Below are 13,220 nucleotides of genomic sequence, written 5' to 3' on the forward strand. Positions count from 1 at the left end.
ACAACAACACCGTTTTCAAACATTCGCAAACGACTTCTGTGTCGCCTACGCTTCAACATTTGTACTGACAACATTTGTTGTTTAATATTAATCAGCTACAGCTGCAAATGCACACATTTCATCTCCATTGCCATTGCTGACAATGACCGGAGGAAAATAAAGGAATTCGACAAGAGTCCCCCAAAACCACACAAAGACAAAGCCACACCAATCTATTGGTATGGTGGTGAATTACTGTGGAAACGTCACTGGCTGCGACAAACTTTGTCCCTACATCACACATGAGACCAATGTTTACATTTGGAGTAAATTAGACAGGTGCTTTTTTGCTTCAATTTTTTTTTTCTTTTTACAAACTCCTAGGGCCCAAGTACACCAGATGCATGATCGTTGCATTTCCGGTCCGACTCCGGTAAAAAATAGCGCCGGAGCCAATCCGTTCCCATTATATCCTATTGTTCAACGTATACCGGCCGCGTCAGTCAGCAGCCAACAGTCAACAGTCAACAGCCCTGTTGCTTATTCACGGTTTAAACACCAGCGAACATGGACGAAGAACGTTTCATCATGGAGGTAGAAAGTCACAAAGTGATATAAGATGCAGCAGATCGTTATTATAAGGACAGCATTAAAAGCGAAGCTGCAAGGTGTTTTTCTGGCAATGATATCAAATACATGACGTGCTGACAACTGTGAGCGAGGACAAAAAAAGCAGCAGCGTGTCTGGAAGTGGTTCCACTGCAGAAATTCTCGTGCCCGGCGCACACACAATGTCGGTTTGTATTAGGCTTGAGCGTATGACGTGGCACTCGCGAGGTTTCCGCCGCTATCGCCATTTTGGAAGCGGGAAACATAAACAGTGAGGCATTTCAACACAGGTCGCTCTTTAAAAATGGTTGGAAATTATTGTGCGGTAAAGAATTGCAACAACCGATCGAATAGAAAGAAGAATGTACAGCTCGACGGAACACCATTGAGTTTCTTCCGAAGGTGAGGGAAAGGTCATATGTGAACTTACCAAACGTCGAAGAATGGCATGGGTGGCCTCGATCAGAAGGAAGGGCATAACGTTTGATTCTCCAGTTACACACAGAGTTTGCTCTATGCACTTCCACACCGGTAAGATAATTTCATTTGTTTACACAAATTTCGGTACCTTTATGCCCTAAGTCGTCCTGTTGTTAGCTATAGCTACAGCTAAACAACTAGCATGCATTCATGTGCGTTGTCTTCATAAGACATAATTCCTGTCGTTGCTAAATGAAAAAGCTGTAATATTTTGACGTGAGAGAGTGGCAAAGAATTTGTACACAGGCTACATTTTCTGCGACAAAAAATTTGTACATCCGTGGTCACAGATTAATGTAAACACATATTGCCTACCTTTGCTAGAAAGATGGTGTTGCCGTTTGCTATGGTCATAATGTGCAGATCCTGCACCCATCCGCAGCAAAACTGTTCGTAGCTTTGTAGCGATTTGTAGTGTCGGAATTGCTGATGAGTGTAGTAACTTACACCAAACACTAAATACAGCATGATGTCCATTTCGCGTAGTGGTGGAAGCTTGTCGACATCTTTATTCCATTTGTGTTTGGCTTGCTCGTAAGGGTCAACATTGTTCACATCCTTAAAATTGCTCATATATCTGTCCTTTGCCGTGGTAACAAGTTTGTCTCTGTATCGAACTGGCAAGTTTTCCTTACTTTTTTCCATCTTTGGCACTCGTAGTTGAATTGTATTTGCCGTTAAGTTTAAATGTCCCGTGATGCAGACGTGCTTCCGAAATGGCTGCGTTGTCGCAAATCTCGCATGATCCCGTGCTGCTGTGACGTAAACGCTCAAGAGTCGAGGGGGAAAAAGTACGAAAAGAACGAAAGAGAATAAAGAGACACCCACAAGTTTCAACCTGGTGGTCTATTCAAGACGTTTCTCTTTCCTACATTTTACTTGACTTTTCATTGAAAAACCAACAGTTTGCGCTGGGCACAGGAATCTGCAGTGTTGAGACACCAATTCCAAGTATGCTGTTTTTTAGTTCATGTAGTATATAATTCGCTATCCGTTTTATAAATATTACAGATGATTTAACAGTTGTTCATAACAGCTCTATCAGATGGTATGTCCCATAAATTCTTAATGTGCACAAAGATATAAATCCACCGACACAACCAAGGGTAAGCTGCCATTTCTGTTCAACCCCTTTTTTCCTGTTTTGTTTATTGTAGGAAGCCAGGGTAGAGGCTGTCTTTTTGTTATTTCAGTTTTACGATCAGGATTTAGTTAGCGGGTGGGTTTTAAGTGTACATTCCTTTTGTTTGTTGTTTTGGCCTGGGCTTACCCTGAAGCCAGCTTTTTCCACATTTTGTATTCATTGTTACTTGTGATTTGGACTTGTGTGAATAAATTGTGTCCACTTGTAAACACGTGGCTCGTTGTATGTGGGACGTAATTAATAACAACAACAACAACAACAAACGGATCGGGACTCGCAAGAGGAGTCGGTGCCGGATGAGAAGTCACGTAAGTCAGGTACGTTGTCACCCAGGGACTACCTGAATGTGGAGTTTGTCACTTTTTTACCTGCTACTGTCATCTCTGGCCTAAAGCTTAACTGCAGCTCAAGCAATAAGCATCTGGCCCATCAAATCAGCACCAAAAACATAAAAACAGTTAGTAGCAAGTCTTAAGTCAATGTGAAAAGTGTTTTTGCCAAGCAGCGAGTAGGCAGAAGCTTGGTAAAACAGCACTGCTGTCACGGGACGCGCATGGACGTTCACAGGCGTGTGTTCGCCCAGAGTGGTCGACCTGAACCCGAACTCCCCCAATTCAGCCTTCAACTAAACAAGTCCAAGATTTTACACAAGTATTCATCCCCCCCCCCAAGTATTTATTTGGTGGTTTGCTTCGATATTTTTCTTCCCGTATAAAACATGTTCCTAAATCGTACAAAAGACGGGAAACACAACAGTTGTGCAAACTTACAAATTTAACCTCCTCTGCAGTGACATCATGATGGACCCTGTAGCCAGTAGAGTTGCCACGGGGGTCGTGGCCTTTGTCCAGAACTTTGCCTTGGGTGCGGCTGGTGTAATAGCGGATGAACCGTGAGCGACGCACCAGCAGGTGAAGAAGAAAGCACAGCATTTCCATGCCGATGGAGATGAGGAAGAAGATGAGTGTGTTCCTCCTCTCGTCTGGGATCAGCAGCTTAGTGAAGATGCGAGACAAAGAGATGATGACTCCAGCAGTGCCTGGATGAAGGAGAGCAATGTTTTGAGACACTTTAGAGAGGATGATGGAAGCAAAAGGATTGTTTTGATAGTTTTGTGCTTACTCTCTCCAGTCATCACCCCTTGTGTGTACCTCTTAGGTAGCATCCCCATGTAACCATAGAAACTGGACTGCTGCACTGAGAATCGATGAAGTGGATTTGAGTTGTTATGCTTAATGATAACAAATACATAATAACATTTGCTATTCTATTGATGGCAGTCAAGCCGGTTTGCTTACCTGTACATCCAAAGGCAACTACTCCTACTGAGACCAGGTTGATGACATAAGCTTGATTGGTAGTGAATTTAGCTAACCAGACATCAAACACACTGACAAATACCAGAGGTCCCAAAGCTAAAATGTAGCCTGCACAATGAAAAAAGATAAACACAGAACATTATATATTGTAGGTCAACATAAACATTATTTGAAGCCCTTACCACTACTGCATCCTACTGTTACTTGAGGATGATAGATGAACCAGAGTTGCTTTTACAATGACCACACATAACTTTGCCACTTATAACACTCAAACTAAGGAAAAATATCAACATCCTTCGCTTCCAAGCCTCCCCATTCAAATGGATTGGATATCTATTGCCGTCAATGGCAATAAAACTCTGAGTTAACTCACGATTTAATTAAGGTAGCTATTTATTTTAATCGCACATTAAAATAAGGGCCACCAAGGAAAAAGTTGTTTATTTTAAAATCACTCAAGAGTGTGCTGCTTTTACATACTACGACTGTATATTAGGGTGACCAAATGTCCTCTTTTGCTCGGACATGTCCACTTTTTACATCCTGTGCGGGGGTTCCGGCAGGGTTTTATAAATTAATATGTCCGATTTTCATTAAATTATTATATTATATTTCATTATATTATGTTGAATTAGTATTATTGTAAGGCTACATTTATATTATTTTACTGGAAACAGAAAAGAGCTTTTTGTTAAAGCTGGATTATATACAGAAGAGGTTTTATTTTGAACATTATTTCAGATTATTTATTTGTACAAATTTTTAAGAATTGAAAAGACAACTATTATTTTTTTCAAGGATGATTCGCTAATACAGAAGAGGCATTTATAAACAAAAACAAAAAACAAAAAAAACAACCCAAACAAACAAAAAAAAACCCCCATTATTTTATTCCAGTTTTTTTTTTTTTTTTTTTTTTTAACGTTATTATCGTTCTACTATTTTAGGAATAATAAAGCCTGTTGAGTAACCTCTGAGAATTTGAATTTGTGTCCATGGTTATGGTCCTATTATTTAGTTATGCAGTGGTATGAAAAAGTATCTGAGGAATTTCTCATATTTCTACATAAAATCACCATCAAATGTGATCTGATCTTTGTTAAAATCACGCAGATGTAAAACCAGTGTCTGCTTTAACTAAAACCACCCAAACATTTATAGATTTTTATATTTTAATGAGGATAACATGCAAACAATGACAGAAGAGGGAAAATTAAGTAAGTGAACCTTCTGCCAAAGGAGACTTAAAGAACAATTGAAACCAATTTTTACCAAACAATTTAAGACAGGTGTATGCCCAATCACTGATGAGTGGTTTAAAGCTTCCCTGCCCACTATAAAAGACACACCTGGTAAGAATTGTCTTGATGAGAAGCATTGTCTGATGTGCATAATGGCTCAGTCAAAAGAGCCGTCTGAAGACCTGAGATCAAGGATTGTTGATTGGTATAAATCTGGGAAAGGATGCAAAACCATCTCTAAAAGTCTGGATGTTCATCAATCGACAGTCAGAGAAGTTGTCTACAAATCGAGAGAGTTTGCCACTGATGCTTCACTCCCTAGGAGAGGCCGTCCACCAAAGATGACGCCAAGAGTTTAGAAAGGTAAAAAAGAACCCTAGAGTGTCTGCTAAAGACTTACAGAAATCACTGGCACAGTCCAATATCTCTGTGCACATATCAACTACAGTATATGTAAAACTATGGCCAAGAATGGTGGTCATGGGAGGACTCCACAGAGGAAGCCACTGCTGTCTATAAAAAAACATTGTTGCTCGGTTAATGTTCGCAAAAAGGCACTTGGACACTCCACAGAAGTTTTGGCAAAATATTTTGTGGACTAATGAAACCAAAGTTGAATTGTTTGGGAGTAACACACAACGTCATGTGTGGACGAAAAATGGAACTGCTCACCAACATCAACACCTCATCCCAACCGTGAAGCATAGTGGAGGGAGCATCATGATTTGGGGCTGTTTTGCTACCTCAGGGCCTGAACAACTTGCAACAGTTAATGGAAGAATGAATACAAAAGTTTATCAGTGTGTTTTGCAGGAAAACCTGAGGCCATCTGTTAGACAGTTGAAGCAAAAAAGAGCATAGATACCGCAACAAAACAATGGTCCAAAACACAGAAGTAAATCAACTTCTAAATGGTTTCAGAAGAACAAAATACATGTTCTGGAGTGCCCAAGTCAAAGTCTAGACTTGAACCCCATTGAGATGCTGTGACATGACCTAAAGACAGCGGTTCATGCCAGACATCCCAGGGATCTGATTGAAGTACAGCAGTTTTTTGGGATAACAATGGGCCAAGATTAGTCCTGATTGATGTGCCAGACTGATCTTCAGCTACAGGAAGCATCTGGTTGAAGTTCTTGCTAGCAAAGGGGGCCACAAAATATCAAATGTGATGGTTCACTTTCTTATTTTCCCCCTTCTGTCATCGTTTACATACTATCCTCATTAAAATATGAAAACCTAAAAATGTTTGGGTGGTTTTAGTTAAAGCAGACAATGTTTTTTCATATGTGTGATTTTGACAAAGATCAGATCACATTTGATGGTGATTTTATGCATAAATGTGAGAAATTCACAAAGGTTCAGTTACTTTTTCATACCACTGTAAAACTGAATTTTCTATCCAGACGGAGGAGGCACACTTTAAATATCTTAAAGTGATAAGGCATCTTTGAGTGAACTTTGAGTAAAATTTAAGTATCCTGTTTTTTGGAAATCAAAATATGGTCACCCTACTGTATATACTGTCCTAAAATATATGTTAACAAACTAGAAGTAGCTTTACAAGCTCATTATTTCATTTACCGAAGGGAAGCCATGTCGGCAGGGATACACCTGGTAATTGACAGGACAGAAAGAGGGAAGCCAGGAGAGATTTGGGTATGACTATCACTACGGTATCAGTACTGAATTTGTTATTGCTTTGCGTGTGTGGCAATGCAATTAATCACAAGAATCTCATGCAAGTAATCATAATTAAAAATCTTAATCATTGCCTAGCCCTCCTAATTTTTATTCATATCTTATCATATTTTATAATTGTGTAATTTAAATGACTTCTTTCATGCTTTCAAGTCCCTTTTCTTAAATTGTTATGCCTGTATATTTCTGATTACCTAAAAACTGGTTTGTTTTTATAAATTGTAAAGCACATTGCTTTTATCTTATGTATGAAATGCTGCTTTATGAATACATTGATTGATGTTGTATTATGCTTGTTGTGTGGCATTATTTATAGTACTTTTATTCTTTTGATATTGTTCATATGATAGTAAATATTAAATCTGGACTCTAATTGCAAGCAGCAAGAGCAGACATAAACGTACGCCTTTTTATGGCTTCTTCGTGTAATCAAAAAGATCAGACAGAGATGTTCAGTCGGATAATATGTGACTGACCCACTGTGATCCTGGTGTGCATGCTGAGCCTCTCCACCAGCACGTTATTGAGGAGGACAGCCATAAGCGCCACGAGGATATACGTCAGACTCATGTCAAACACGATGGACGTCCCTGGAACAGGCAATACGTTACATTCTTTAAAGTTCTACTCAAATTCACAGTGATGTGTATTTGTACCTCTGAACTTGTGGTGGAGGTAGTCTACGTCTGTGATGAAGCTGTTGTAGGGCAGCAGGAAGCCGACTCCCGCCAATAGCATTGCAAAGTAGATGCCATGGTAACGGTCGTCAGGGATCGGCTCCTCAAAGTCTGAGCGGGAAGGTAGGAGACGAAGGTTATTAATAAAAAGAATATGAAATCACAGTCTCGGGCAGACACAGTAGATCTTCATTAAAGCTAATTAAGATGAAAGATGTACATGAGAAGAGAAATGATTCTGTTCTTTGGTATTTTTAAAGTTTTAAAGTTAAGTTTTAAAATATTCTATAAAATTAGAATTCATTTATCTGAATCATTGGTTTATCCACATGGACATTAGGATATGCTTAAATGACATTATACTGTGTTATTCCAGACTGTACATGAATAAGAGCAAGAAAAGCAGTAGAAAATGGATGGTGTACTAAACAAACACTTAAATAATGTTCAGTCATAAAGTCACTCACCAGGCTCAGACAGTGCCAGAACCCCCCTCTCCGGGGCATCTTTGCTGATCTCCTCCTCCTCCAACTGGTAGGAGTCAAAACTGTAGCTCTGCACTACTCCGCTCTCTCGTCCATCCCTCCAACCCTCTCTGCCTGCATCCCTCCATCCAGCTCTACCCCCATCCCTCCACACGTCCCTCTCCTCGGGAGTCTGTGCCGGGGTGGGCCTGCGTCGCTCCGCTCCCACTACGTCCATCTTCTGCAGCCAAGTCGGACACACGCTAGACACTTCTGGGGAAGTGCATGTTGCACACAATTCCCAAGAGAGGCCCTGTTCCAGCAGAGAGTGAAGCAGAGAGGCAGGAAACCTTAAGATGATGGAAGAGCTGACAGAAGGGGGAAACCATGGGAACCAAAAAGTAAAAGATGGTTAGCTTGAAAAGAACAGACATCTGTCATAAGCCTTAATAAATGTAGACAGAGTCAGACAAGTCAAGGTTATGTGAGATTTGTGTGTGTGAAAGAGAGCCAAGGTATGCGCGCATACGTGTTTGAGTGAGAGAAAGAGAGAGAGAGGACCCTTTTTACTGAGAAAGTGCGAGTGACAAAAGAATGTGACTGTGGCAAGCGAACTGAGGTGAATAAGGTATTCATCTAAGCATGGAAGCATAAAGGCAAAAAAAAGATTGTTATAAATTAAATATTGAGCTAAAGGTTTTGTAAGATTGGAAAGTTAGGTGTTCGGTTTTTTGTCACATATTACAAGTGTAGTGGCTGTACATCAATACAGTGTAAATTGTATACATCTTTATTTATGGCGGAAAACACAGACAAGACTGAAAAATCAGTTTCTGCTCTTGCACTCCTCTTTAAAAGAAACTGCTGCATTTTAAGCCAAAACAACTGTTGTGTTTGATAGAACAATATGTCTATATGCTGCCATAGCAGACTCATGGCGCATTAAGCCCCCGAACTATTTTTAATTTGTCCGTTTTACCCTGAAAACCCCCGTTTACAAACGTCGCGCAACCGCTTTTGTTTCAACCCAGCAATAAAACGAAGGTAATTAATTATATTTATTATTCAAAATGTCTGTCGTTTTTAGCTTAGAATCGTTTATGATGTCTCATATTTCGTTAAAAAAAGAAAAAAAACGACTTAAAAAAATTATTCACTCACGTTTTTTAAACCATTAAACAAATGACGTCACAATGAAAAAAATGGCGTCTGTAAAAAAGTCCCAGATATCTACCTCATAACTATCGCTTAATTGTATTTTTTTTTGTTACTGTCGCATTTTCTCCGATATGTTAGATGATAAATAATCGACCCCCCCCCAAAAAAAACCTTTGAAGGGATAAATATATGAAAAAGAAAATCTCGACCACTCCTTGATGTCTGCGATTTCTGCATCGCGACCCTTGTTATATTACCATGTTTCACCCCAAAAAAATCCCCCCAAAATCCACGTCTCAGAGCGGAACTTCAAGTCACCTGAGTGTTTTCTGCTATATATTTATATACATTATATAGTCTACATTTGTTTTTAACTGAAGCACAGTGGCCTATAATCTGACGTTTAAGAGCGAAAATATTAAATAATTCATGAAATATCATAATTTAAACAAAAAACACTCATTTTTACTGTAGGAATGATGAATACTTTTACTGCCAGCATGTGCATTATTGCCAACAGTTGGGCTTTAAATGTGGATTAAAACTTTGTCAGCAATAAAAAAAAAAAAAAACTGTCCAAGAATAAAAGGGGAAAAAGTGTTATATTCCCCTATAAATGCAGCTTGTATATTCTGTTCTCTGTATACTGTACTATATATACACAGTACACACAACAAGGATGGGCAGTGCGGCTTGTTTCACAATCTTATTAGACATTTGACATGACATGTCTCATTGGTTTGCCACCATGCCATTTATTGGCGTAGACAGATATCTTTGCAACCTTTTTTTCTTCATTTCCACTCCCCAGAGCTGCATGTGCATCCATCATAACTGCATTACACTGACCTTGGCCATGTTTTCTTTGCAAACATGTACTTGTGTAACACGGGTAGAAGCGAATTTAACTCATTCCGTGCCAGTGACAGTGATGGACATCAATTCCATTAGAACTGGGATGGCTTGCAGCGATTGATTTTTCACTGCCATTGGCAGCGCTAAACGTCCAATCCAATTTGACTGAGGGGCTGGGTTCATAAATTCCAGGTATCCAGTCCACATATTTACTTACCGTTTAGCATTACTATAGAATTCATAAGGCACTACACTAGCGACCAAAATCATGCAAGGACTAAATGTCAGTGGAGCAGCCAGGCTCAATCTTTCATTGGCTCTATTTAGAAAACATTGCAAGGGAGAGGTGAAGTATTGATGTGACACAAGCTCATCTACTTGTATGCCATATACATACAAAAGACTTGCGGCCAGCTGCACAACCCACACAGCTGCCACAGCACATTTTCAACCAGACTGCAACCATTACCTCTACAGTACATAACCTGAAACAAATGACAATGACAAATGTGCAGCCATTTTTTGTCCTCATATGGGTTATAAGTAGTGATGTGCAATATGGAAAAAATATATTATCACCATATGGGCCACATTATAAATTACAATATTGATACGCCATCATATAATACATTTTTAATTATTTGGTGAAAAATTATAGAACAATTTTGACAGCTTTTCTGCCCACTCACTTTTTTAATTGAGATTAAGCTAACCTGCCACAACTCGAGTCAAGCCATATTTATTTACAGTGTATCACAAAGTGAGTACACCCTTTGCATTTCTGCAGATATTTAAGTATATCTTTTCATGGGACAACACTGACAAAATGACACTTTGACACAATGAAAAGTAGTCTGTGTGCAGCTTATATAATAGAGTTGATTTATTTTCCCCTCAAAATAACTCAAAATATAGCCATTAACATCTAAACTCCTGGCAACAAAAGTGAGTACACCTCATGGAAACTACGTACATCCCTAAATGTCCAAGTTGAGTACTGCTTGTAATTTTCCCTTCAAAATGTCATGTGACCTGTTACAGGAGTGCTGTCAGCATTGCTGCAGAGATTGAAGATAGAGGTGGGGAGTCAGCCTGTTAGTGCTCAGCACTCTACATCAAATTGGTGTGCATGGCTGTCACCCCAGGAGGAAGCCTCATATGAAGACGGTACAAAAGAAGGCCCGCAAACAGTTTGCTGAAGACATGTCAACAAAGCACATGGATTACTGGAACCATGTCCTATGGGCTGATGATTTTTTAATCACAACAAATGTGTCAAAGGGCTTCACAAGCCCAAAGTTGACAGTACGTCTTCCTCTGATCTGAACCCCCAAAAGAGCAAGGAAAAAAACGAAAATGCCACCGGTAAAAAATAGGAAACATTGGGAAGGAAATACTCAAGTAATGAGTAACATTGTGAGTAATTGCTTATATTTTTGTTGGATTTTAAAAAAAATTTATTTAAACAATGGTATTTTTCTCTGAGCACAAAGTTATCTATATCGACTGTTATTATAATTATAGTGCACAATAACCCATTACATAACTACATTAAGCCAAAGAAATACAAAAAAAAAAAAAAAATCATTGAATTCTAACGAGAGAAAATACATAAATGCAGCATTATTCGTTCAAAGAGCATGGCTGCCCTCTGGTGGAGAAAATAGTTCCTAGTTTGAATAGTGAAGAGTTCCTTCATAATTACTATTTTGAATTTTTTTTCAAAAGATATAATATAAAGTAATAGTTTTCCGTGGTCAGTCGGTGCCAAATAAAAACTGGGAGAGAGGTTTAAATCCGCGCTTTTGAATCATGTTGAGAGCAGCGCTCTATATCTATACTTCATTTTTTACGGTGCTTTAAAGACACCACGTGATTGAACAGGATGGTGTGAAGCTAGAACGGCAAGCTTTCGTCTGATTGGTATAATGGAGTCATGTGATTATTGTTGCGACGTATCATTGGTGAAATTGGAAGAGCCCGGTATTACAGCAGGCACGTCTCTACTCTTGATATTGCTGGCAAAAAAATATATGTATCTAATATGTAGAATACAGAGGAAAAATGTAACGACTCTTGTGTAGCCCAAAGTAGCGGAGTAAAAGCAGCATTTTTTCTTCACAAATCTATTCAAGTAAAAGTAAAAAGTATGGCTTACTAAAACTACTCTTACAGGTTCATTTTTCTCAAAAAGTTACTCAAGTAAATGTAACGGAGTACATGTACCCCGTTACTACCCACCTCTGGCGAAGACAGAGATATCTTGAGGCCAATTGGTGGTACTACTGTAGCATATGGAATCCCAAAATATAGCAAGTCAGCACAAATTGCAGGAACAGGTCTATTAATGACGATACTGACGATAGACATGTAAAATGTCTATAGAAAGTTTTTGTTTTGACGATGTATATCGTCATATTGTTTAGCACTCGTTATAAGTAAATTGGAGTCAATCTGAACTGACTGAATGACGGGTGGGAAATGCTCTGAACTGCACAGGGCACATAGTGTAGACAAACAACCATAAATATTGACATCTCCATCATTCTTATATGTACTCTATATTTCTTAATTTGACTGCTTCATATCAAACTACAGCCACAAAGGAAAACACCATCTTAAAAATAATTACAAAATAAATGCAGTTGCAATATGTTATACAAAAAAACAACTGAATTTTTGACCGAGCAAAGGTCACGTCAGGTTTATTCACCTGGGAGGCAACGATTGGGTTAAAAGCTTCTGTTTGTTTGCAGCTGTAAACCATTCCGATGGCAACCTAGTGAGGGCGCTTGCGAGCTTGTTGGTAAAATTTAAAGCCAGTGACTTTAATTGAAATGTCATGGATTTCACAGCTATTTTATTCCATGAATAAATACATGTTCTCAATTTAGTATATGCTGATGTTATTTTGTACGTGACTAATGCTGTGCATCTAGTTGAACACGCATGAATAATAAGACATTGTGCTTGCTTTTTATAGCTTGCTTAAACGCCGTTTTAAAGAAAAACGCTAAACGCGCCGGTATATATGGCGAGTTCTGTTTCTTTCTAATATTTTCCGTCCAGCTGCACTCGCTCTAATTATTATCTTTCACGCAAGATTTTGTGCTTTATGGAATAAAAGTCAGACAACGAAAATATCAACAACAGGTTATTACCTCCCTGGCAGCCCCCGCTCAGAACGTCCCTTCTCTTTAGCCCAGGTTGCGCCTCAGTCGGTCCCCATCCAGACGGAGACTCGCTCCCCCTGACGCAGCATCCAGCGGCAGAGGAGAAGGAGGAGCACGAAGGGATAGGTGAAGCGGGAGAGAGAGACAGGGAGAGAGAAAGAGAGAGAGGCTATACGTCTTGTCATGGGAATTCCTTAGACCTTTAATAAGCTTTTAAGGCAGCTTCAGCACATTTGACATTTTGCCAGTTGACAACTGCCAACCAAATAGTTGCAATATACAGTGGGGAGAACAAGTATTTGATACACTGCCAATGGGAAAACCCATTGGCAGTGTATCAAATATTTGTTCTCCCCACTGTATGTATGGCGGAAAACACAGACAAGGCCGAAAAGCAGTTTCTGCTCTTGCACCCCT

At 39.3% G+C, this 13,220-nt stretch overlaps 1 protein-coding gene across 3 annotated transcripts in view; it reads right to left on the bottom strand.

Moving 5' to 3' along the window:
- Nucleotides 1-12,886, bottom strand: part of slc29a4a (solute carrier family 29 member 4a) — a 40,641-nt gene extending 27,755 nt beyond the window's left edge. For 2 of the 3 annotated variants that reach the window (XM_057860539.1, XM_057860538.1), the window contains exons 1-7: nucleotides 12,792-12,886; nucleotides 7,621-7,985; nucleotides 7,133-7,264; nucleotides 6,953-7,066; nucleotides 3,511-3,639; nucleotides 3,335-3,409; nucleotides 2,983-3,251 (exon numbers count right to left, since the gene is read on the bottom strand). In XM_057860539.1, coding sequence (XP_057716522.1) covers nucleotides 2,983-3,251; nucleotides 3,335-3,409; nucleotides 3,511-3,639; nucleotides 6,953-7,066; nucleotides 7,133-7,264; nucleotides 7,621-7,855 — 954 coding nt within the window. In that variant the 5' untranslated portion in view covers nucleotides 7,856-7,985; nucleotides 12,792-12,886. The remainder of the gene's footprint in view (nucleotides 1-2,982; nucleotides 3,252-3,334; nucleotides 3,410-3,510; nucleotides 3,640-6,952; nucleotides 7,067-7,132; nucleotides 7,265-7,620; nucleotides 7,986-12,791) is intronic. The other variant, XM_057860540.1, reaches the window with a different exon arrangement.
- Between the last annotated feature and the right edge of the window lie 334 nt (nucleotides 12,887-13,220).

The sequence above is a fragment of the Corythoichthys intestinalis genome, chromosome 16, assembly GCF_030265065.1.
Source record: "Corythoichthys intestinalis isolate RoL2023-P3 chromosome 16, ASM3026506v1, whole genome shotgun sequence".
Classification (NCBI taxonomy): Eukaryota; Metazoa; Chordata; class Actinopteri; order Syngnathiformes; family Syngnathidae; genus Corythoichthys; species Corythoichthys intestinalis.